General features: G+C 44.6%; 1 protein-coding gene across 2 annotated transcripts in view; it reads left to right on the forward strand.

The window, feature by feature from the left end:
* NBAS (NBAS subunit of NRZ tethering complex) overlaps positions 1 to 24867 on the forward strand; it is a 916216-nt gene that overhangs the window by 271499 nt on the left and 619850 nt on the right. For both annotated transcript variants that reach the window (XM_068280281.1, XM_068280282.1), the window contains exons 23-25: positions 2922 to 3075; positions 18225 to 18410; positions 21034 to 21207. In XM_068280281.1, the coding sequence (XP_068136382.1) occupies positions 2922 to 3075; positions 18225 to 18410; positions 21034 to 21207 (514 nt within the window). The remainder of the gene's footprint in view (positions 1 to 2921; positions 3076 to 18224; positions 18411 to 21033; positions 21208 to 24867) is intronic.

Genomic DNA, 24867 nt, shown 5'->3' on the forward strand with positions numbered 1-24867 from the left:
GAGTAGTGAGCTACTCGAATTAGTCATTAAAATGAGGCTTAATTGCCTCAGGTGTGCGGCTGGGGGACGAGGGGTTACTTTCCCACAATGCCGCCGGCTTCTATGCGTATCACGCCTCGCACACGACCTATGGGACGCGTTGCAAGACTCACTAGCGCGCACTTCCTCCTTCATGCTGGAAGGACGTAGATTTCTACGAACGCAGTCCGGAAGTTGTTAAAACCTAACTTTTGTTCTTGGGGTCAAAGATCACTGCAGATAGAGAAGGCAGCCATGAAATGAATACGTTTACTCCTTGGAAGGAAAGAAGTGACAAAATTGGACTATGTAATAAAAAACAGAGATGTCACCTTGCCAACAAAGGTTCATATAGTCATGCTTTTTCCGGTAGAAATGTATGTATGATTGTGAGAGTTGAATCACAATGAAAGCTGAGCACAGAAAAATCCACAACTTCAAATTGTGGTGCTGAAGAATACTGTTGAAAGTCCTGGCAATCCTTACAGATATTAACCCAGACCGTTCATTGGAAGCAGCAATGCTGTAGCTGAAATACTTTGGACACGTAATGAGAAGGCAGGAATCATTGGAGAAGACTCTGATGCTGAGATAGAGCGAGGGTAACAGGAGGAGGGGACGACAGAGAATGAGATGGCTAGACAGTACTGTACAATATTATGGAAGCAACAAACATGAGCTTGGACAAGCTTAGAGATGCAGTAGAGGATAGAGGGGCCTGCTGTGCTGTGGTCCAAGAGGTTGCAAAGAGTCAACCATGACTGAATAGAGACTGAACAACAGAAAAAGCTCAGCTGTGGTCAATTGCAGTATTATTATTGTTGTTTGGGAAGAAAAGGAAAAAGGATGTACCCAAATGGTTAAATGTAAAAATGTACACCTTTCCCCACATGTGAGCATTACACACAAAGAATTAAAAAGTAAAAATGGGCACTATTCCCAAAGTTAGCAATAGCACCTAAACGAGTGACTAGATCAAAACTTGTGTTTGTGTTGTGGCGTTCCTAAGCAAATCGCATGGCCAGATTGTCACATGAAAAATTTGCATACTCATTAGGGATACATAGGCCAGGAGAGAGTCGCATATGTTTAGAGCATATGTTGCCCTCAAAAGTTTAACAGTCACCAAGAACGAGTTTCCACAGGCTATAGAAAGTCACATCTGGAGTGAATAGATCACAGCCAAGCTGGAATTGGCTGGTACTGTGAAGAGCTGCCAGGAAATTTCTATTCCCACTAGGCAATCATGGCCAACGCATCAGGCACAGTATGTCAGAGAATCCATATGTGGTTGCCAGACCTCTTGCTATCTAAGAAGCCAAGACACCAGTTAAGAGACAGCGATTGTCATTCCAAAAGACCTGTAATGCCAAGAAGATGATATATGCAGTAGGGATAAAATTATATTCACAAGCAGCTCCACACTGTAGAAATCCTGGAATTCCCAGTCCTGGGATAACAGATCATAAAGTGCACCGAGCAGTGTAATGCTGGGCATACACAGCTCGATTTTGCCGCTCAATTCTCTTGCTCGATTTGCTCGCTCAATTCTGCAGGCGATTCTCTTATCTTCCGTTCATTTTTCTTATCTTTTTCCATTGTGTTCAATGCAGAATCGAGCAGTGAAACGATCGGGCGGGAGATCGGACATGTCACAAATTATCTATCAAGCCATCTAAATGGCTCAAAAACGAACCGTGTATTCCCAGCATTAGACACTAATTTGAGCAAATGCACCAAATCAATGACAGAACTCATTGTGAGTGGATGATGATGCCAGGGTGTAATTTGTATATCTTAGCCGTGTAGCCTATTCATGTGTGTCTGTGATTACAGTAGAATCCCTTTATAGTAAACTCCAAGGGACCAAGAAGAGTAGTTTACGATATCAAAATTGGTCATACATTGTATATTTATACAGACGCATTTGCTGGGACGGACCTGAGGACTGGGTTTACTATACCCAGAGATTTACTATATCAGAGTTTACTATAACGAGATTGTACTTTACTGCAAAAAACAAAAAGGTATAAGGGAGGTGCCAAAGGTGGGCTGTCCACATTGGTAACTTCCCTTATACCTTTTTTGAAAAAGTGTTGTGATCCCAGCGCTCATACAGCCTTACCACCTCCAATGGTTGGCCGAGTTCTCCTTGGAGGACTCGGCCAGCCATTCTTGGTGGTAAGGCTGTAAGAGCACTGGGATTACTACACTTTTTAAAAAACTTTGTTACTAGGCTGGGGGACCGGCCCGATCCCTGGCTGCTTAACCTTTGTCTATTATAGCACTGGTGTACACTTTTTTGGATTGTTGTTCCCTTATACCGTATTTAAAGTTTACCCAAGCCAAAGCTCGGGTACAAAATGAGATAGTTACCTAAAGAGAGGGAAGCCTAAGGATCCTATTGAGGCTTCCTTCTGTACTCTGATGTCCCCCCTCATTGAGCGCGACCCCCTGGAAGATTAGTGACTAGGCATTGTCGCCAGTCATATCAGGGCCACACACCACCTTGTCGCAGCCTCGCGTGTGCAGTAAGCCGGAGCCGCTAAAGTGCCCCCTCCCCAAGAAAAAAAATGGGTGTGATAGCCTACACCATAGGTGGCTAATCACTACTGACACTTATATGGTTAAAATGAACTGAAGTTTGGATGCCACCCCAATCACCATACATAAATAGATTGCAATGCTACTGTTGTGCTGCATTTGTGTTGCATCAAAATGGATATTTTGTTTTCCAAATTCAGTAGAAAAAGAACATGTTGCCTTCACAAGATTACAATGCTACAGTACAACCACAGCTCTAATGTCATCAGGCTGGCCACACTCACAACATTTACACATACCAACATACACATACCTTCCTGACTATTATTGGTGAACACTGTATTCTTCTCTCTTTTCAGGATGAAGGTAGAGACGGTTTCAGCGGATCTGGCAGAATTTCTGTATGAGGAGCAGCCAGATTTACTGGAGTATAGGACAGACTGCCTGTCAGTTGATGTGGTGAAAAAGTGGTGCTGGAACCGTGCAGAACAGATTGAAGACTTTGCCAGACAGGTAAATACGCAGGTGTAAGCAGACCCCGTCCGCCTATAATGCCAAGTGAGGCGACTTCCTCAGGCGGTAGAAGTCTGGGGGCAGCACCAGGCAGAAACCGGAAGTGAAGAGAGTTCCTGGCCAACCTATACTGGGGGAAACTGTACCTGGATAACCTATACTGGGGGCAACTGTACCTAGCTACTAATACTGACCTATAACTGGCTACCTAGCTATACTGAGGGTGTTTTCTGGGGGCTCACCGCAGCTATAACGTGTGGAGATAATTCATAAACACATAACTTAGCGAGCTCCACCTCCTAAACCTACAACCTAATCAAAACTGCGGGTATGCTGCAATAGTCCAAATGTTGTACTAACACATAAATTGATATAATCTCATAGCATACTATGCGCTGCCTCACAGTCCTCTTAACAATATAGGAAAAAAAAAAAGTTTTTCTATATTGTTAGAGGACTGTGAGGTAGCGCATAGTATGCTATGAGATTATATCAATTTGTGTGGAGATAATTGTCGGGTGCTGTGCGATCATTCTAGTTCGGGGGTGTGGGGGTCTCACACGTTTGCCTCAGGCAGCAAAAAAGTCTAGAACCAGTCCTGGGTTTAAAGGGTAACTGAAATGAGGTGTATGGAGGCTGCCATATTTATTTCCTTTTAAACAATACCAGTTGCTTGGCAACACTGCTGGTCTATTTGGCTGCAGTAGTGTCTGAATAACACCAGAAACAATAATGTAGCTAGTCTTGTCAGATCTGACAGTAATGTCAGAAACACCTGCTGAATGCTTAATCTGCTGAATGCTTGTTCAGGGTCTATGGCTAAAAGTATTAGAGGCAGAGTAACAGCAGGAGAGCCAGGTAACTGGTATTGCTTAGATGGAAATAAAAATGGCAGCCTCCATTTCCTTCTTGCTTCAGTTGTCCTTTAAGGCGGTCTGGGTTTTTGAATCATTGGGAGGCCACGTAGCTGTGAGGTACAATAACACAGAAGATGCAATGAAGAGCACCATGCTCTTTAGTAGGAACTGTAAGGCCTGGCAGACACCCTGTCTCCTGAATTTCGATCGATTTTTCCATTTTCCGATCGTTTTTTCATCTTTTTGTCGATAGTTTTTTAATCGATTTTTATAGAATTGAACGAAAATCGATAAAAGAAGATTAAAACCCATCAGGAAATCGAAAAATATATCGAAATTCAGATCGAACATGTTGGAAATAATCGATGTGGCAGGTAAATCTAATAGAAAATTGTATGGTGTGTACCTAGCATAACACTGCAGGGTGGCCTCTTGAGCGGATCCCAGTGGCTGCAGCTCTTGAGCGCTTTGAGTCCGTCAGGAGAAAGGCGCTATACAAATGTTTGGGTTATTATTATTATTATTATTATTATTATTATTATTATTATTATTATTATTTATCTTGGTCAGCAGTGCAGCACAGCTGTGGGAAACTCATTCAGGCCTCGGCATGCAGGTTATTTGCCCCTTATTCAATTCAGTTTTTCTCCTAAGTCTTTTCCTAGATGATACTTTTACACCTTCTCAATAGAATGCCTTTTAACCTCCTGGGCGATAATCCCGAGCTGAGCTCGGGGTATATCGCGCAGGAGGATTTCTCAGGCCCTGGTGGGCCGAGTTGCATAATTTTTTTTTTTTGTTACACGCAGCTAGCACTTTGCTAGCTGCGTGTAACTTCCGATCGCCGCCTCTCGCCGCCGATCCGCCGCTACCCGCCGTGCCGCGCAGCCCCCCCAGACCCCTTGTGCAGCCTGGCCAATCAGTCTCATGCAGCGCCGAGGGGTGGATTGGGACTCCCTCTGACGTCCCGACATCCATGACGTCGGTGACGTCATCCCGCCCCGTCGCCATGGCGACCTGGGAAGCCCAGCAGGAAATCCCATTCTGAACGGGATTTCCTGCTTACTCTGATCGCCGAAGGCGATCGGAGTGGGTGGGGGGGATGCCGCTGCGCAGCGGCTATCATGTAGCGAGCCAAGGGCTCGCTACCTGATTTAAAAAATAAAAAATTTTAAAAAAAGTGCTGCGCCCCCTCCTGGGCGATGCAATTGTATTGCCCAGAGGGTTAAAGATGCATACCATTCTGTAGCTTGTGCTCTCCTCACCGTTCTACACCAAATAGTTTTCATTCGATTTCAATTTAAAAATTGCAGCTTCCATCTTGGCTATTTTATAACTTCCAGGTCACCGCTGTCTTCTCTGTTAGAGAAGTGCATCACTGAATGAAGCAGTAAGAGGAAGTGACACACATGGCCATTGCAAGAGGCAGAGGGGCCATAGCACAACTTTGTTGGAAGTCGTCTGGCTTAAAGGCATGTCTATGAGAAGTGCTCAGAGTCCCTTTAAGCCCTCCGACATGCAAGAAAATGCTCAGAATAATTTTGACAGTACTTTTTCACCTGCTTGTTTGGCACTTTTTCAATTGCAAAATACTGAAAAATTATTTGAAACAGAAGATGAAAAATGATCTAGAAAAAAACTTAGCAGAAAAGAAGAATTTAATTTTTATTGATTTTTGAAAATGCAACACCAAACAGAAACATCAAGTATAAAAAGACAAATGAAAAACATTCCCGATACAAACAGGTACATAAAACGGAACCCAAGTACACCAGCATCATCATGTTCAATGAGAGCCACTGAAATGTCTATATAGACAGCACTGGCAAAGAGCAGACCATCCTGAACCAATCGTCAGTGAGCAATATGAGCGGACAAAAATAAGAAGGGCAAAAAAGACATTCACATTTGCAGATTTCTAACAGAAATATTTGTATCCAGGTTAGACATGATCACATACCTCCCAACATTTTGAGATAAGAAAGGACATTTTAATGCTGGGCATACACAGTCAGATTTATGCGCCGGATCGAGCCGCTGGCTCGATTCCGGCGCATCCCAGCTCGTCCCCCTGGCGCCTGGATCGATTCCCTGCTCGTCCCCGTGGGCGCTCCTTATCTTCCGCTCGTTTTCTTTACATTGTCCACCCGCGGGTATCGAGCGGGGAATCGAGCGCCTCGCTGATCGGACCTGTCGGAAATTATCAATCGAGCCATCAGCGGCTCGATTGATAAGGGGGAAACGAGCCGTGTATGCCCAGTATAAGACATGCCCCTGTTACACCTCTAACCACGCCCCCACCGCACCCCTCATCATGCATATCATAAAGAATTCAGAAGCAAAAGATGTAGTTTGATCATTCAAACACTGGTCCTTTCTTTCACGATTAGTTTTCCTTAATTTTAACATTTGAAAATAATAATAAATATAATAAGTCAGTTAAACACATTTTTTTCAGTAGAAAATTTAATATATTTACCAGGGCTGTGGAGTCGGAGTCGTGGAGTCGGAGTCGTGGAGTCGGGCAATTTTGGGTGCCTGGAGTCGGAGTCGGGAAAAAATGCACCGACTCCGACTCCTAATGAATTTGTAATTGTAATTAAAATAGAAAATATGATAAAATGTTTTATTTCTCAGATAATAGTCATTAAAAATAATGTATATATACAGTATATATACAGTAATAGCTGTGCTTAGTCCACAAAAATGAAATAAACCAATCAAAATTAGTTACTTGTGCTGCTTCAATAAAGCAGTCCCCGTATTTTTAAGGTCAGATATACATATCTGATTGTGACTGTATATATGATGTGTACACAGGAATCTCTTATATATACTAAATAACATCTATGCTGTAAGTATAAAGCCTGATGTGTAGCCATGTCACTAATAGAGATGGTCAACGAGATGGAAATAATTCTGCATGGATGCTGATTTATGCAAATGTATGCACTCCCTTTGCTGATGAAATCAAATAATAATAATTTGGTTTGGTGACTACAAATTAAAGGGTACCTGAGACGGATGAAAAGTAAAGTTTTATACATACCTGGGGCTTCCTCCAGCCCCCTTCAGGCTAATCAGTCCCTCGCTGTCCTCCACCACCCGGATCTTCTGCTTTGAGTCCTGGTAATTCAGCCAGTCAGCGCTGTCCGGCTGCATGCCGCTCCCACAGCCAGGAACATTCTGCACCTGCGCAATAGTGCTGCACAGGTGTAGTATGCTCCTGGCAGCGGAGTGTGTGCATGCGCACTATGCCCGACTGGCTCAAGTACCTGGACTCATAGCAGAAGATCCAGGTGGTGGAGGAGGACAACGAGGGACTGATTATCCTGAAGGCGGCTGGAGGAAGCCCCAGGTATGTATAAAACTTTAATTTCATCTGTCTCAGGTTTACTTTGTTACACAGTAGTACTATACTCTACATATGCACTCCCCACAGAGCTGCAGGGAATCCACTGAGAATGCTGTGCACATTGAACACAGAGGTGTTGTCTGTCACCCATAAACCTTGTTGCATGAAGAATGTGTAATAGAGGAAGAATCTCCTCATTCCCCTTGGGCGAACAGTTCGGCTGTGTTAGCCGAACTGCAGCCGAACTGTTCGGCTGCCCAAGCTGTCATTTATCTGTGGCTCTTACTACTTCCGGGCCGCAATGACCCGGAGTAGTACGTCTGCGCTGGCCCGGCGGAGCGCGTCCTAGATCGCGCTCCCGTTGCCGGGCACTCTCTGCGCATGTGTGTGACGTCACTCATGACGTCACACACATGCGCAGAGAGTGCCCGGCAACGGGAGCGCGATCTAGGACTAGAGTTGGGCGAACAGTTCGGCTGTGTTAGCCGAACTGCAGCCGAACTGTTCGGCTGCCCAAGCTGTCATTTATCTTTGGCTCTTACTACTTCCGGGTCGCAATGACCCGGAGTAGTACGTCTGCGCTGGCCCGGCGGAGCGCGTCCTAGATCGCGCTCCCGTTGCCGGGCACTCTCTGCGCATGTGTGTGATGTCATGAGTGACGTCACACACATGCGCAGAGAGTGCCCGGCAACGGGAGCGCGATCTAGGACGCGCTACGCATGGCCAGCGCAGACGTACTACTCCGGGTCATTGCGACCCGGAAGTAGTAAGAGCCAAAGATAAATGACAGCTTGGGCAGCCGAACAGTTCGGCTGCAGTTCGGCTAACACAGCCGAACTGTTCGCCCAACTCTAACCTGCACATCACTCTTACATGTACCCACAGTCACATTGCCTAGGGCCTGATAGATGTTCTTTGTTCCGGTCTGTACCTTTTACAAGTACTCTTACCAAGGACTAGTTTTAGTCTAAAGGGAATAAATATAGTAGTCTACATATCCTTCTCACTTCAGTTGTCTTGTAAAATTCCTAAGCGTTGGCAGTCAAGAGACGAATTTCATGTTACATACTTTTAATCAACAAAATTGTAATATGCAAATTAGAGGAGTCGGAGTCGGTGGAATCCTAAACTGAGGAGTCGGAGTCGGTGGATTTTTGGACCGACTCCACAGCCCTGATATTTACATAGATCTGTAGATCAGTTCTGAAAGAGGGACAAATGAGGAAGAAAGAGGAACAGAAGGTATTGGGTTCCCAAAGAGGGACTCTTCCTCCGAAAGAGGGACAGTTGGGTGCTATGATAATGATCTCAGATGCCTTAAGCCAAGCAACCCGCATTTGATTAAACATATTAGGTTGATTATGAGACTGGTATCTTCATTTGCAGAGGGTTTGAGCAAAGTTTACCAAATTCTTCCAGTCGCTCAAAGACGGCACTATAGACCATTTCCACCTAATCTCAAGTGCCTTTCTAGCATAACATAGAGGACCCTTATAAGCATGTTCTTGTCCCTTTCTTATTATCCTCTTTTCCCACTAAAGATGTCTTAGAGAATTCCCAACATACATGATTAAAACAGTAAAACTACAGGCGATTGCAAAGACTCAGCTCTAGGTTTGGTTTTCTTTACTTGGACAAGTGTGCAGCAGTCTTAAAGCAAATCTGAACTAAACTTACTTGCACTCTGTTCCATCCCCATCATGTTCTGCATCCTATATAATAATTAGCCTGTGTCGCTGCAATTAGCAGTTTGCAGCGTCCCTGTTATTTTGTTACGGACAGCTGGAGGGACCAGGGAGCAAGGTGGGCGGGCAGTTGCGTGCGCACGGCGCGCGCTTGCGCAGTGACCGGCGGTGGCAAAAAAAAAAGACCTAGAGCCTGTCTTTACAGGCTTGGGTCTACTAGTACCTAAATAACACTTTATTAGTACACAGTGTCATCTCCCTGCTGGCCAGGTATGTATTTATTCCATGGGAGCCATCATGTGTCATGGAAGTTCCTTACGGACAGCGGAGTACTTTTTCATGCACCACTTTGGGGTGAGAGCGGTGCCGGGATAATGTGGGCACCGTCTTCGGTGCCTACCGTCTGTTCATTTATTGAAAAGTAGTGGTAAGAGACCTGATGGCTTTGATCACGTTCCTGCTGTCTAAAATAGAGATCTGCGGCAGAAATGGCAATACCACCGTTCATTGTCACCTATGGCATTTTTCCGCTGTGTATGTGGCCACTCACCAGGGGATGTTTATAGAGTCTGACCACTACTTTATACATATGGTGGCCAGGACTAAAGAACCATCATATAACAGGATCGCCCTGTTCACATTAAAAAGTGGTGATCTTTTTGCATGATCGCTGTTTCTATAAATATGCAGAATGTAAACACTGCTGGTATGTTGAAGAAATGATGGCTCCTTTTCTGACAAGCCGGAAGTTTGCCCCTTTATAATAGGCTTTGTTGCAAACTACAAGAAGAACATGTAAGTGGCTGGAGAGCGTACTGGTTAAGGGCTCTGCCTCTGACACATGAGACCAGGGTTCAAATCTCGGCTCTGCCTGCTCAGTAAGCCAGCACCTATTCAGCAAGGAGACCTTGGGCAAGACTCCCTAATATTGCTACTGCTTATAGAGTGTTTCCTAGTGCCTCCAGCTCAAGCGCTTTGTGTCCACCAGGATAAAAACGCAACATAAATGTTCTGTGTCTAATAAAAGCAGAGTTCTGATGAGCTATAGGGCAGTTTTATGAACCACTTAGTGTAAAACATTGAAGTGGCCCAGAGCTGGAAAAGAGAAGTAAAATTGCTGTACATGGCCACCAGCAGGTGGCGCTTCAAGAGAAGTCTATCAACGCAGCCTCCCACCTTGAATACTTGATAAGTAGGCTGCACAGCAGGTTGTCTCTCAGCTTTTTTTTCCCCCCTGTATAGCGCTGCCTGTGCATATTATTCCTTGCGTAATTTGCAGCCCTGTTTAAATGATTTATCTGGCAGTCACCTGTTTAAAGCAAAGATCCCCTAGTCTGTAATAGTCCTTTCCATCTCCTAATTGTTCCTGATTAGAGAAGAATAAACCTCCCACTGATAAAATATTCTCCCTGTTCCCGTCTCTGCTCAGAGATAGCTCGTGGCGGCTGCTGCTGCTGCAGAATTTATTTATTTATATGTTACGCTTGGCAGATGAGTTTTTATTTTTTGCACATTGCTGGATATAGGAATGTTCTTTTGGAATGGGTGAACTGCTGGCTGGCACACTGTATGCATTATTTATATTTCTCTGTATTAGAATATAATTACACCACCGCCTGCTCTTAATCTGCAGTGTTCAGTTCCTGTTCCAGTGCACCTGGCTATTACTTTATGGGGCATCCACCAGTTTATTTATGTACTTCATTCTTATATATTGTCATCATATACTGGTATCAGCAGAAAAGGACTAAGATGAAACAGGTCCCTCGGCAAGAGAGCAGTTTTTGCCCGCCGCTGATTATCACCTGGCGTTTTTAGTTAGATTTGGTTGGGGAGCATCCACCAGGCCCCTAGACTCTCTCCAGGCCCTAGGCAATTGCCTAGGTTGGCTTGTGGATGATACGGCTCTGGTTATCAGTCTCCCACACACACTTCAAAACCGTTTACTTTGTAATGCTGCTACCATACAGACTCACCGGGCTGGCCTTAGGTTTCACAACTCAGCCCTATGAGCCTAACACCGATAAATAAGGGAAAAATGAACTAAGGGCCATAGTCACAAAATAGTAAGTAAAACGGTGTAGGAAGCGCACATAAATTTTACTGTTACTTACGCCCGTTGTATGGCATGCGTTACACTAGCAAGACGGCACATTACTTGTAACACGCAGTTGCCATAATTTGCATGCACATTGCTATTCTACAGTTTTTTTCGTTAATATGCCCTATTGTCTTTTTGCCTACCCATCTCCCCGGACACTGCTTGCGTATGCACTATTGTACCTCCTTCCCTCTCTATTCAACTGTACAGGCTGCTCTGAGAATGCTGGTGGGAGAGAGGGTGCTGGGGGAGGATGGAGGGACAGAGGGGCTTAGAGCATGCTGGGGGGGAGAGAGAGGATACTGAGGGAGCTGGGGAGATGGATGTTGGAAGAGAGAAGCTTACTGTGAGTGTGCTGGGGGTAGATGGGGGAGGGGCTTAAAGTGTGCTGCAGGGTGAGAGTGGCTTACTGAGGGTGCTGAGGGTTGGATGGGGGTGCTTACGGAGGATGCTGGGGGGGGGGGGTGGATTACAGAGGGTGCTGAGAGATGAATTGGGGGGGGGGGCTTACTGAGGGTGCTGAGGGAAGAAAGGGGCTTACTTCGGCCAGTGGGGGGGGGGGGGGGAGAGAAGAGCGGCTTAATAAGGGTGCTAGGGGAGAGATGGTTGTATTGATGATGCTAGGGGTCAATGGGGGGGAGGGGCATACTGAGAGTGCTGTGGGGAGAGAAGAGGGTTTTACTAAGGGTGCTAGGAGAGAGAGAGAGGGGCTTACTGCAGTCGGTGGGGGGATGGAAGAGGGGCTTACTAAGGGTGCTAGGGGAGAGGTGGCCGTGCTGATGGTGCTGGTGGTCTATGGGGGAGGGGCTTACTGAGGGTGCTGTGTGGAGAGAAGAGGGTCTTACAAAGGGACCTGGGGAGAGATGGTCGTACTAATGGCACTGGGGGTCTATGGGGGAGCGAGGGGCTTACTGAGGGTGCTGTGTGGAGAGAAGAGGGTCTTATTAAGGGACCAGGGGAGAGATGGTCATACTAATGGCACTGGGGGTCTATGGGGGAGAGAGGGGCTTACTGAGGGTGCTGTGTGGAGAGAAGAGGGTCTTACTAAGGGACCGGGGGAGAAATGGTCGTATTAATGGCACTGAGGGTCTATGGGGGAGATAGGGGCTTATTGAGGGTGCTGTGGGGAGAGAAGAGGGTCTTACTAAGGGTGCTAGAAGAGAGAGAGGAGCTTACTGATGTTGCTGGCAGGAGAGAAGGGGGGCTTACTTAGGGTGCTAGGGGAGAGATGGTCTTACTGATGGTGATAAAAGCGTTAGACAGCAGATGAACCATAATAAAATCAGACCGGGCAGTAATTATTTCACGTCAAAAATCAACAAAGACCATTTTGGTAGATGGTCATTCGCCACCTTTGTTTCCACATATATATGTTTTCATATATTTTATACTTTAAACAAAAAAAAATTCTTTCCAACATTTTGGCGTAACAGTGGTTGGAAATCCTAGTTGTATGCAAGTCACACACACACTTTCACAGTTCAGATAGATAAAAAGCCATATAATAATTATCCAGCCAAGTGGATAATTGTTTTTTCTAATGAGAAGAGCAAAAGAGGGCATGTTCTTCACAGTGTAGCAATATCTGTTTATAGGCCTAGACCACGAACAACCTGAAATACATTCTGAACTTAGCAAGGCGAAAGCATCTCTGCTACATCTTGGAGACACTCAGGAAAATGTTTTGGGTCAGAGAGGTGTGATTTAACAGGAGCAAAATATCATCTATTTGGCTGAAAAAAATCCCAAATGGAGTATTCTGCAAAATTACTTGTGACAGGGATTATCAAACATCATTCGAATGCCCGCAGAGAGATTGAGGGGACTGTTTCTTATAGGATAGGTAAGCTTAGAAAATAGTACTAAAAGAGAACTTGTTTCCAACCGCTTACAGTGTGAGACTAAAAACACTGCATGTTTGCTAATGATGGTGGTCTGAAGTACCTGTTGTTCTTCTAGGGGAGATAAAAAACAAACGAGAGAACTGGGAGCCCCTTATGCTGGGTACACATGATGCAATTTCCCGCCCAGTCGATGGGAATGGAACGATTATTTCTGACTTGTTCGATCGATAAAGTGATCGATTTTACACACTTATAATTGGAAAATCGTTCGCTTTATCGATCAGGTGCACTTTGGACATGTACACACGAAGCTACTTCCGGTTTGATCACGCATCGATCGGGCAAGAAGTTGCATCGTGTGTACCCTGCCTTATGGTGTAGTATATAAAGTAACGCAGAAATGACAGAAAACAATAGGGTACTCACAAAACTCCATTGCAGAACGGCAACCATAGATTATCGCTTGAAGGTGGAGTCGCCAACAACCAAGAGAGGTTTGGCTTGCTTTGGTGTGGTTAGGTCACACTCCCCCTCCTGAAAAATGTAAAAACAAACAATTGCTCAAACTGAAAACCAACCCCCATAGATATTCAAAGGTGTAACACCAGGATGGAGGTTCCCCAAAACATGTAATAGGCTGCCTTAGTCAAAAACCATATAGCAACTATACAAGACTGAGAGGGAGGCTCTCCAAAGGATATGTAAAATTATTAAAAAGTTTAAAAAACAAGAAAAACTTGCCCAAGATGAGCACTGATCTCAAAACAAGAGTAAATCTGAACCAATTCACTCTTCCCTTGAGGCACTTTTTTTATTGACCTGAGGAAACAGGTTGTCCAGTGTTTTTGAATGAATTATTTTTGTATCTAATATCAGCATCTTGGGGTAAGTTTTTCTTGCATTTTTAACAGATTTTGATCATTTTAAACATCCTTTGGGGTGCCTCCCTTCCAGTCCTGTACAGTAGCTAGATGGTTCTCATCCAAAACAGCCAGTCAGGGCAGAGAATCTAGCAAGTTTATGGCCCCCAACCTCCCTCAATGCCTCAGCCAGCCAAGCGATGGCATTGTTCTCCGTTCTCACCCCCGCCCACTTTTTGTGCTCCTTGACACTCTTCCTTTCTGCATAGCAACAAAACTTGCCACTAGCCTGGAGGCTAGCGATTTGTCGTTTCAGCTTCAGCACTGCTCTGTTGCCCAAGAGATTGAGTCCTGATCCCTCATGTGTGTGAAGTTTCAGACTTGTGTTGCAAATTGTGTCCACCCTTTCTCCTTCGCTTAGCTATTAACTTTTGTATTTTAACTTCCCATTCTGGAACATCAACAAAGAGTTGGCTACTGTCGTTCTACCCCTTCTCTTGGCATGCAGTGGCCAGCAGAACTACAAACTGACATCAGCTAGTGGGATTTGTCAGTGTCAGATAACAATCCTTGTTAGGCATCATGGGAAATGAAGTCCTGTGAGCAGGCAGCTGATGCTGGAGGCAGCGCCAATCCCTGATGCTGGGATTTTGCAGTGGGACTAGATCAGTTATGCGCTCAGGTTATTCAATACCTGAAAGCTTATATTTAAAATAGTCGACTGAAAGGAATTGGACCTCTACCAGTCACCCAGACATAGTCACCGTGGTTCACCCAAGAGTGGCATCTCTTTGTAGAAATGACACGCACTCACAAGGAGTATCAAAGAATTGTCTGAAAGCTTTAATGGACACAGGGTTTATATAGCCAAAATTAGGTGAGGTAACCATGATTCTACTGCGCACGTGCAAAATGGTTATACAAGTATAAGCATACATATATGGTAGTATATTTCCTGTAGGCCAGGTGCTATATTTAAGGAAAAGACAACTTTCTACTAATTGCTCATTAGCGGAGAGTATTCATGATAAATGAGCATGTTTATAATAAACAAAACTAAAATACATTCTGCGGTTTGGGACGTTCAGGGCGTCATGGCATTTGATGCTGCTAGATATCAAAACATCAAGAGGGGAATTTCCACAGTCTATAAATAAAACTAGTATTAAACCATGAATATTAGACATTGAATATAGACCATTTAACTAACACAAATGAATGAAGAGACAAAATGGATGCCGTGTAACTAGATGAGCAGACAAAATGGATCTCATGTACCCTTCATCGACCTATAAAAGAAGGTTCACAAAGTTCAGAAATGTGTATTGGTGCTACAACCCGATAGACTGAATGCTCCGTTCTGTTTAACATATTTGATGTTGGCACCTGGGCTGCCAGAGAGTTTTATAGCCATGATTGGGATAGCTTGAGTGTCAGCCTTAAAGAGAATCTGTACTCTAATATTCTTACAATAAAAAGCATACCATTCTATTCATTATGTTCTCCTGGGCCCCTCTGTGCTGTTTCTGCCACTCCCTGCTGCAATTCTGGCTTGTAATTGCCAGTTTTAGGCAGTGTTTACAAACAAAAGACATGGCTGCTAACCAGAGTGTGATAGGCTGAGAGGAGAGCTTGGAGAGGGTGTGTAAAGCTTCTGCCTATCACAAGCAGTGCTGCACATTCCACACATTCCAGCCTGAGCCCGACAGAGGAAAGAAGATAAGATTTATTACAGAGACAGTGCAACTAGAAAAGGCTGCAGTATGCCAGAGCACATTAGAACAGGTATAGGAACTTATTGGATAGAAGATATAAGGCTCAACATTTTGTTACAGAGTCTTTAAGATTTTATACAGCCGAAGAGTCCCTTGTTAGGAAATGAGCCCACGTGGCTTGGATAAGATTATTGATGTTCAGTGTTGGGTAGGGTAGGTCTTAATTAGGACAGTGTGTATTAGTTGATACGATAGGTGGTGGTTAGCTTTATTGGTTAGGGTTAGATGGTTAAGAAGATTGGGTGTCAAGAAGAGGTTAAAGCAAACCTGATCTCAAAATGAAAAGTCAAAATAAACATATAAAGGTCTTACTTACCTTATAGTCCACTCCTCAGTCTCTTCCTCCTCTCCCATGTCCTGTTTGTCCACTGTGGAATTCTCTGTCCTCCATTTTAAAAATGGCCATGACCCCATAACAGCTTCCTGGTCAGCACACTGTTAAACTGTAATATCAGCCACTTGAGCCATATGGAGGCAAGGAGACTACTTGCACATCAGTTGTCCTTTCAGTTATAACTGACAACAACTGCTATATTTAACTTCTGACAAAATTTTGTTAGAGCTGGAAGGAATCGTTGTAAGAAGAAAATGGTGAGGTTCTAAGAGGAACTGACGGTGAGGTAGGTATGTAATATTCATTTGCTGCAGGTACATTGTGTTTATTTAAAATAATTTTACTTTGTTCAGGTTCCCTTGAAGATGCCCATACATCATTCGACTTTGCGGGTCGACCAATACGATAGTTTTATTAAATCGCTGGAGAGTCAATCCCACAGCATGGCCACCCAAAGGATCAAGAATGCTGGTAAAATCTTGGTCGTAAGGGCTTGATTGGGTGTGCGGCGATAACGATGTACTACATAGCCAGGACCAATAGACTCGGCCAGGGTCCCCCCAAGTGTATCTGTGTCCCCAGGGCCGGATTTGTACTCTGTACCGCCCAAGGCCAATGTCACCAGCCGCCCCCCTTCAGTATCGGTAGCGAGTTGACCCCTATGCCATTCCCACCAGTATAGGTAGCCAGATAAACCCTCCCCTCTAGTATAGGTAGCATGATGATTGCCCCCTCTAGTATAGGTAGCCAAATGACCCCTCCCCTCTTTCCCTCTAGTATAGGTAGCCTTATGACCCCTTACCCTCCCCCTCCAGTATAGGTAGCCTAATGACTCCCTTATTCCCTCCCTTTCCCACTCCCCTCTTTCAGTACAGCTCGCCTCCACACCTCAGCAGCCATCAGTGTCACTCACTACTCTGCTCGTCTTCAGTGCAGAAGCTTCCTCTTCCCTCCGTCTCCAATGCTGCCCAAGTCCGTAGCTGCCTGCCACAACACCCAACGTGCACAGAGAGCAAGGTGGCTGCTGCACAGGTGGCTGGTGCTCGCCTGATCTCCCTGAATTGCAGCATTTGCAAGCATGCAAATTCTGCACCAGTTTAGTCTGCTGCTTTGGTGCCCTTGCTCCTGTGGTGCCCTAGGCCATGGCCAGGTGGCCTTGGCCTAAATCCAGCCCTGTGTGTCCCCCAAGCCTATATGCAGTGTATAAAGGCTCATCACTCTGAGGCGTGACTTCTTGAATGATGATTTCATATAAATAAAGCTTTATGCATAGCATATTTAAAGTGAACCCAAGGTGAAAATAAACTGATAAGATAAACAACTGTATTTATGCTCCTACTTCTAAAAATGAATTTTGACATGGTTCACGTGGTTTTATTTTATATCAAAACATTTACAAATTAGGTTGAATGTTTTGTCGCCTCTGCTCAGTAGCAGCCTAATAAGTGTCCTAGAGTTAGAAAAAGGTCAATAGTTCATGTATTTTATCTCTCTCTGCTCTCAGAAGTTGTATTCTGCCAGGAAAACTTTTATGGCTGTAATTGGCTTATCAGTGCTGTTTACTATATTCCCGACAAGGTACCGACAAGACAGAAGCTGTCACTTCCATACATAAAAATTAACTATTTCAGGCAGCAAAATAAAACAAGTAAAACAGCCTGGTTATTAATGTGTTTTGCACTGCACATACACACGTTTATCTCATCATGTCACATGTGGTTTCGGGTAAACACTTTAATCCTTCTTGTTATGGCTTCAGATTTAGAGCTATCTGAACATGTTGCTGAGAAAGACTAACCAATGCAGTAACTGATTGCAGAAAGCAGAGGTTTTTGTTCCTTGAATAAATTGAACCTAGTGTTAAACTGCACAATGAGGCGAGGAGTGGTAATCAGATTGAAACTTCGGTTTCATCTAGTTACCATTCCTCAATAACAAGAGGCCTTTCCCTCAAAGCTTCTATCATACGACGTATGGATGCCTGATGCATGAGGCTGAGAGCTGACCAGACATACCGCTGTGTTACTTCCTGTTTACGGAACAAATGACAGTACCACAATTGCAGTTGCTCCTTCCAGGACAATGGATGCATTAACAGTTCTGGGAGTGTTTTCACACATTTATAATGAGAGCAGAAAATCTCAGACAGGAATGAGAGATGTTCAGGGGGGAATATGGAGAATGCTTATATTACTAAATGCATGCACCAATGAGTTTATCCTCTGATTATTCTACCTGATCCGCTTAAGTCTGTTTCTTTCGGTATTATGATGTTTTTGTTTACCGTTTTTCAGATTTTGCATGATAGGAGAGGTAATGACTTCTGAATTTTGTGCAGGTGGACGGTGCGCTGTCTTTGGTACGCCTGGGGAAGGAGAAGAGAATTCCTGGCTTGCAGCTGCTGTGTGACGACTTGGTGACATTGGAGACTATCATTTATGAAGCCGTTTGTGACGTCTCGCTGACTCTCAAAGACCTGCAGCAGTTCAAAGACATTGACAAACTGCGACTTCTGATGGAAAATGTACGTCTGTACTATAGCTGATAAAAAAAAATAGACTTTAAAGAGGAACTGTAATCAAGGATTGAACTTCATCCCAATCAGTAGCTGATACCCCCTTTCCCACAGGAAATCTTTACCTTTTCTTAAATAGATCATCAGGGGGCTCTGTATGGGTGATTTTGTGATGAAACCCCTCCCACAGTGTGCTGTCAGGACCATAGTACTGATATCACACTGTAGGAGCCTTGTTGCCATTTACAGTTGCCAAAAAAGCAGCATTTTCGTTCCAGTGACATCACCTGCCAGCATTAAAGATGTTGCCATGTGATAATTGTCAGAATGTAAATCAGGGAGAGGAAAGATTTTACGATGGACAAACACTGACTAAATCTTTTATGAGTAATTATTATAAAAATTAGTTTGTTTTTTTTTAATTCATTTTCACTGCAGTTTTTCTTCAAGGCCCTTATTTATTACCTTTTCACACCTTATCAATAAGATGCATTTGAAGCCACCAGCGATCAATAAAAGTACTCAGGATAATGTTGACAGTACCTTTACACCTACTTTTTGGTACTTTTCCAATTGCAGAGTGCTGAAAAGTATTTTAAACAGAAGATGGAAAATTATCCCCTACAAGAAAACTCAGGAGAAAAAGGGAATTGCACATGGCTTTACTGTAAGGGAAAAAGTGCCCCTGTCGGGTACTTACCTTACTTTAGTGGATCCTAATGAGGCTTCCCCTGTCCTCTTCAGCCTCCTGGATACAGTGCTGGCAGCCCTGAAAATCCGCTGACAAACTAATCGGCAGGCACAGTAGGGTCTTCAGCGTGTGCCAATATTTATCAATCCGCGCTCCTGCGCAGGTGCAGTACAAGCTTCCCCTTGGACTCCGGCGGAAATAGCCCAGCCCGATGGGGTCCGCTGTACTGCGCAGGTGCAAAGCCATCATTCACATATAAGCAGAAGACCTACTTTTAGCCCAAACATTTGGTACAAAAAGGTTGGCTTATCCACAATGATAAAAGGTACCGGTAATTATTTATTTTTTGTTGGTAGTTGAATGAACCAGATTGTGAAATGGCTGCTTTGCTCACTTCAGCAATCAGATTTAACCCCCTGAAGGAGAAAATGAGAATATGAGACAACAGGAAATTTCTATATACCATTGCTACTACACATACACTGAATTAGCTCTTGACTTTTTCAGTTAAGTTTTGCTTTAACGAGAAACCGTAAACAAGAATTGAACTTCATCCCAGTCAGTAGCAGACAAGAGCGTGAACAAGGACGTGCGCGGCCAGGGCCATGCAGGCGCAGTGCACTCCACCTGCTTAACGTGTGAGCCGCAGTGTGGAAATGGAGGATCGTACGGTAACTTCGCGGGCACAGGTCGGCTGCAGGGGGCTGGCAGAAGCCCCAGGTAAGTGAAACTCTTATTTATTATTTAGGATACTTCAGTTCCACTTTAAAGGGATCCTTAAGCTTAAAAAAAAATTAGTTTTACCCACCTGGGGTTTCTACCAGCCCCCTGCAGCCGTCCTGTGTTCTTGCAGTCACGATCAGATTCTCTGGTCCCCCGCCGCCCCAGGTGAGTAAAACTTTTTTTTTTTAATAGCCTTAAAGAGAACCCGTAACCAAGAATTGAACTTCATCCCAATCGGTAGCTGATACCCCCTTTCCCATGAGAAATCTATTCCTTTTCTCAAGCGAATCATCAGGGGGGTCAGTAGAGAAGAAAAGTAGATTCCGGGCACCATGAACTGCAGTTACCACACTTTATTGCATCCCCACACACAGACAGATACAGGTGTATAGGGCTGGTCTAGACCAGCCCCACACACAGACAGATACAGGTGTATAGGGCTGGTCTAGACCAGCCCCACACACAGACAGATACAGGTGTATAGGGCTGGTCTAGACCAGCCCTATACACCTGTATCTGTCTGTGTGTGGGGCTGGTCTAGACCAGCCCTATACACCTGTATCTGTCTGTGTGTGGGGCTGGTCTAGACCAGCCCTATACACCTGTATCTGTCTGTGTGTGGGGATGCAATAAAGTGTGGTAACTGCAGTTCATGGTGTCCGGAATCTACTTTTCTTCTCTACTGATCTGATGTAATTGGAATTGTCCGGAGGCACATTGAATTATCCACCAACCCCCACTTCATTTGCCATCAGCAACTAGTGCCGTTTCCTTTGTTCTCCATCTTTACTTTGGATCATCAGGGGGGTCTGTATGACTAATAATGTGGTGAAACCCCTCCCTCAGTATGATGTCAGGACCATGGTCCTGACAGTTTCCTGTCTGTGAATCTCATTGCATTGTGGTAAATAGCCGTTTACAGCTGTTTCCAACTGCCAAAAAAGCAAGCAGCATCTCCTTCCACTGACAGCCAGCAGTAAAAATGTCACCATGGGGTAAATGTCAGAATGTAAATCAGAGAGAGGAAAGATTTTACAATCGGCAAACACTGTCTTAAATCATTTATACATAATTATTGTAAAAACGAAGCACTTTTTTATTACCTTATTTTCACTGGAGTTCCTCTTTAAATGTAATGATTTTCAGTTAGTATGCAGTTGTTTTTAGCGTATTTGAATATTCTCTAACCACCAAGTTCTTTTTCTCCATATCTGCCAGTCGTCTGAAGGACAGTATGTAAAGAATGCCTACCAGTGGATGGTCCCCTTCCTTCACCGGTGTGAGGCCCACACCCCAGGATCTGCTAACTCTCTGCTGAAGGAATACATAGTAACCCTGGCGAAGGATGACCTCAAATTCCCTCTGAAGATCTTTCAGAATTCCAAGCCTGATGTAAGCTGTCTCTCGTGCTGTATCTGTTTGCTGTGCTTTATAACACTGTACGTGTGAGTGTGTGTGTGGATAGGAGCACAGGAGCTTTCCTCAGTATGACAGAGCTTGATGCTCATTGATATTCATGACTTTCTTACTGGCTTATTTGCTGAAACCTTTTTTGCAGTGTTTAAGAATGTTCTTAGCTCCATCGCTGTGTACAAAGTAAAATGTAAAAAAGAATGTCTTCGAGAAGTTCTCCAGGAGGTACAAATGACTACAAATGTTACACAAAAAAAAGGTTACTGTAATTAATGTGCACCTGCCCCACATCCAAGAGGATGTTTTACCTCCCTAGCGATTTGATTACTGTATACTCGAGTATAAGATGACCCGAGTACAAGCCGAGGTATATCTAGTATAGGTTAGCCAGACATAGGTGCCCCAGTATAGGTTAGCCGGCCATAGGTGCCCCAATATAGGTGCCATAGGTGCCCCAGTATAGATATCCCCAGTATAGGTGCCAGCCATAGGTTCCCCAGTATAGGTTAGCCAGCCATACAGGGAGTGCAGAATTATTAGGCAAGTGGTATTTTTAGGGAATAATTTTAGTATTGAACAACAACCATGTTCTCAATGAACCCAATAAACTCATTAATATCAAAGCTGAATATCTTTGAAAGTAGTTTTTAGTTTGTTTTTAGTTTTAGCTATTTTAGGGGGATATCTGTGTGTGCAGGTGACTATTACTGTGCATAATTATTAGGCAACTTAACAAAAATCAAATATATACTCATTTCAATTATTTATTTTTACCAGTGAAACCAATATAACATCTCAACATTCACAAATATACATTTCTGACATTCAAAAACAAAACAAAAACAAATCCGTGACCAATATAGCCACCTTTCTTTGCAAGGACACTCAAAAGCCTGCCATCATGGATTCTGTCAGTGTTTTGATCTGTTCACCATCAACATTGAGTGCAGCAGCAACCACAGCCTCCCAGACACTGTTCAGAGAGGTGTACTGTTTTCCCTCCTTGTAAATCTCACATTTTATGATGGACCACAGGTTCTCAATGGGGTTCAGATCAGGTGAACAAGGAGGCCATGTCATTAGTTTTTCTTCTTTTATACCCTTTCTTGCCAGCCACGCTGTGGAGTACTTGGACGCGTGTGATGGAGCATTGTCCTGCATGAAAATCATGTTTTTCTTGAAGGATGCAGACTTCTTCCTGTACCACTGCTTGAAGAAGGTGTCTTCCAGAAACTGGCAGTAGGACTGGGAGTTGAGCTTGACTCCATCCTCAACCCGAAAAGGCCCCACAAGCTCATCTTTGATGGTACCAGCCCAAACCAGTACTCCACCTCCACCTTGCTGGCGTCTGAGTCGGACTGGAGCTCTTTGCCCTTTACCAATCCAGCCACGGGCCCATCAAGACTCACTCTCATTTCATCAGTCCATAAAACCTTAGAAAAATCAGTCTTGAGATATTTCTTGGCCCAGTCTTGACGTTTCAGCTTGTGTGTCTTGTTCAGTGGTGGTCGTCTTTCAGCCTTTATTACCTTGGCCATGTCTCTGAGTATTGCACACCTTGTGCTTTTGGGCACTCCAGTGATGTTGCAGCTCTGAAATATGGCCAAAATGGTGGCAAGTGGCATCTTGGCAGCTGCACGCTTGACTTTTCTCAGTTCATGGGCAGTTATTTTGCGCCTTGGCTTTTCCACACGCTTCTTGCGACCCTGTTGACTATTTTAAATTAAACGCTTGATTGTTCGATGATCACGCTTCAGAAGCTTTGCAATTTTAAGAGTGCTGCATCCCTTTGCAAGATATCTCACTATTTTTGACTTTTCTGAGCCTGTCAAGTCCTTCTTTTGACCCATTTTGCCAAAGGAGAGGAAGTTGCCTAATAATTATGCACACCTGATATAGGGTGTTGATGTCATTAGACCACACCCCTTCTCATTACAGAGATGCACATCACCTAATATGCTTAATTGGTAGTAGGCTTTCGAGCCTATACAGCTTGGAATAAGACAACATGCATAAAGAGGATGATGTGGTCAAAATACTCATTTGCCTAATAATTCTGCACTCCCTGTAGGTGCAACAGTATAGGTAGCCAGGTCTAGATGTCCCCAGTATAGGTTAGCCAGCCATAGGTGCTCCAGTATAGGTAGCCAGGTGTAAATGTCCCCAGTATAGGTAGCCAGCCATAGGTGCTCTAGTATAGATAGCCAGGTGTAGTTGCCCCCATTATAGGTAGCCAGCCAGCCATAGGTGCTCTAGTATAAGTAGCCAGGTGTAGATGTCTCCAGTATAGGTAGCCAGCCATAGGTGCTCTAATATAGGTAGCTGGTGTAGATGTCCCCAGTATAAGTATACAGCCATAGGTGCTCTAGTATAGGTAGCCAGGTGTAGCTGCCCCAGTATAGGTAGACAGCCAGCCATAGGTGCTCTTGTATAGGTAGCCAGGTGTAGCTGCCCCAGTATAGATAGCCAGCCATAGGTGCATTAGTATAGGTAGCGAGGTGTAGATGTCCCCAGTATAGGTAGCCATGCATAGGTGCTCTAGTATAGCAACAACAATCAAGTTAGAAAAGAGCAGGCTGGCACTTGCAAACGTAAAAAACAGCTTTATTTCATCCGTCTGATACATTAGGTAGCCATGCATAGGTGCTCTAGTATAGGTAGCCAGGTGTAGATGTCCCCAATATAGGTAGCCATGCATAGGTGCTCTAGTATAGGTAGCCAGGTGTAGATGTCTCCAGTATAGGTAGGCAGGCATAGATGCACCACCTCCCCTCACAGGCTGCGCCCCTCTCCCTCCCCTTGCGTGCTGGAAGATTACCATTGATAGGAGAGGGGAGCAGCGGGACGCAGCCTTGGGGAGGGGGGGCCAACTCTTTCCTCTTCTTGGGTCCCTCTCTGTGCTCCCCTCTTCATGCCTGAAATCACAGCGGCAGCGGGGTGACTCATCTTCCGGGTGGCTACAGGCAAAGATCAAATGCCGCCGGGCTCCTCAGTGTATATCACAGCTAATAGGAAGTAGTAATCGCACTATTTCCTATTAGCCGCGATGTACACTGAGGAGCCCGACGGCATTTGATCTTTGCCTGGAGCCGCCCGGAAGGTGAGTCACCCCTCTGCCGCTGCTGCTGTGGTTTCAGGCATAGAGAGGGGAGCACAGAGGGGGACCCGAGAAGAGGGAAGAGTCGGCCCCCCTCCCCATGGCTGAGTCCCGCTGCTCCCTTCTTCTATGTATCTACGGTAATCTTCCAGCCTGCGGTAGAGGGATGGGTGCACATTGCCTGGGGAGGCGCTAACTGCTGGTGGGGGGAGGAGGAGGAGTATGCCTGGTCACCTATTTTCACTTCAATATAAACACCCACACACACACACACACACACACTCACACTCACACTCACACTCACACTCACACTCACACTCACACTCTCTCTCTCTCTCTCTCTCTCTCTCTCTCTCTCTCTCTCTCTCTCTCTCTCTCTCTCTCTCACTCTCTCACTCTCTCACTCTCTCACTCTCTCACACACACACACACTTTGGGACCACTTTTTTGGTCTCAAAAACTCGGCTTACACTATAGTATATATGGTACTTCCAGATTTTAGTGTCTAAAAGTGGTGCAATTTTTTCACAAACCTTTAGACT

This window comes from Hyperolius riggenbachi, chromosome 4 (assembly GCF_040937935.1).
Source record: "Hyperolius riggenbachi isolate aHypRig1 chromosome 4, aHypRig1.pri, whole genome shotgun sequence".
Classification (NCBI taxonomy): domain Eukaryota; kingdom Metazoa; phylum Chordata; class Amphibia; order Anura; family Hyperoliidae; genus Hyperolius; species Hyperolius riggenbachi.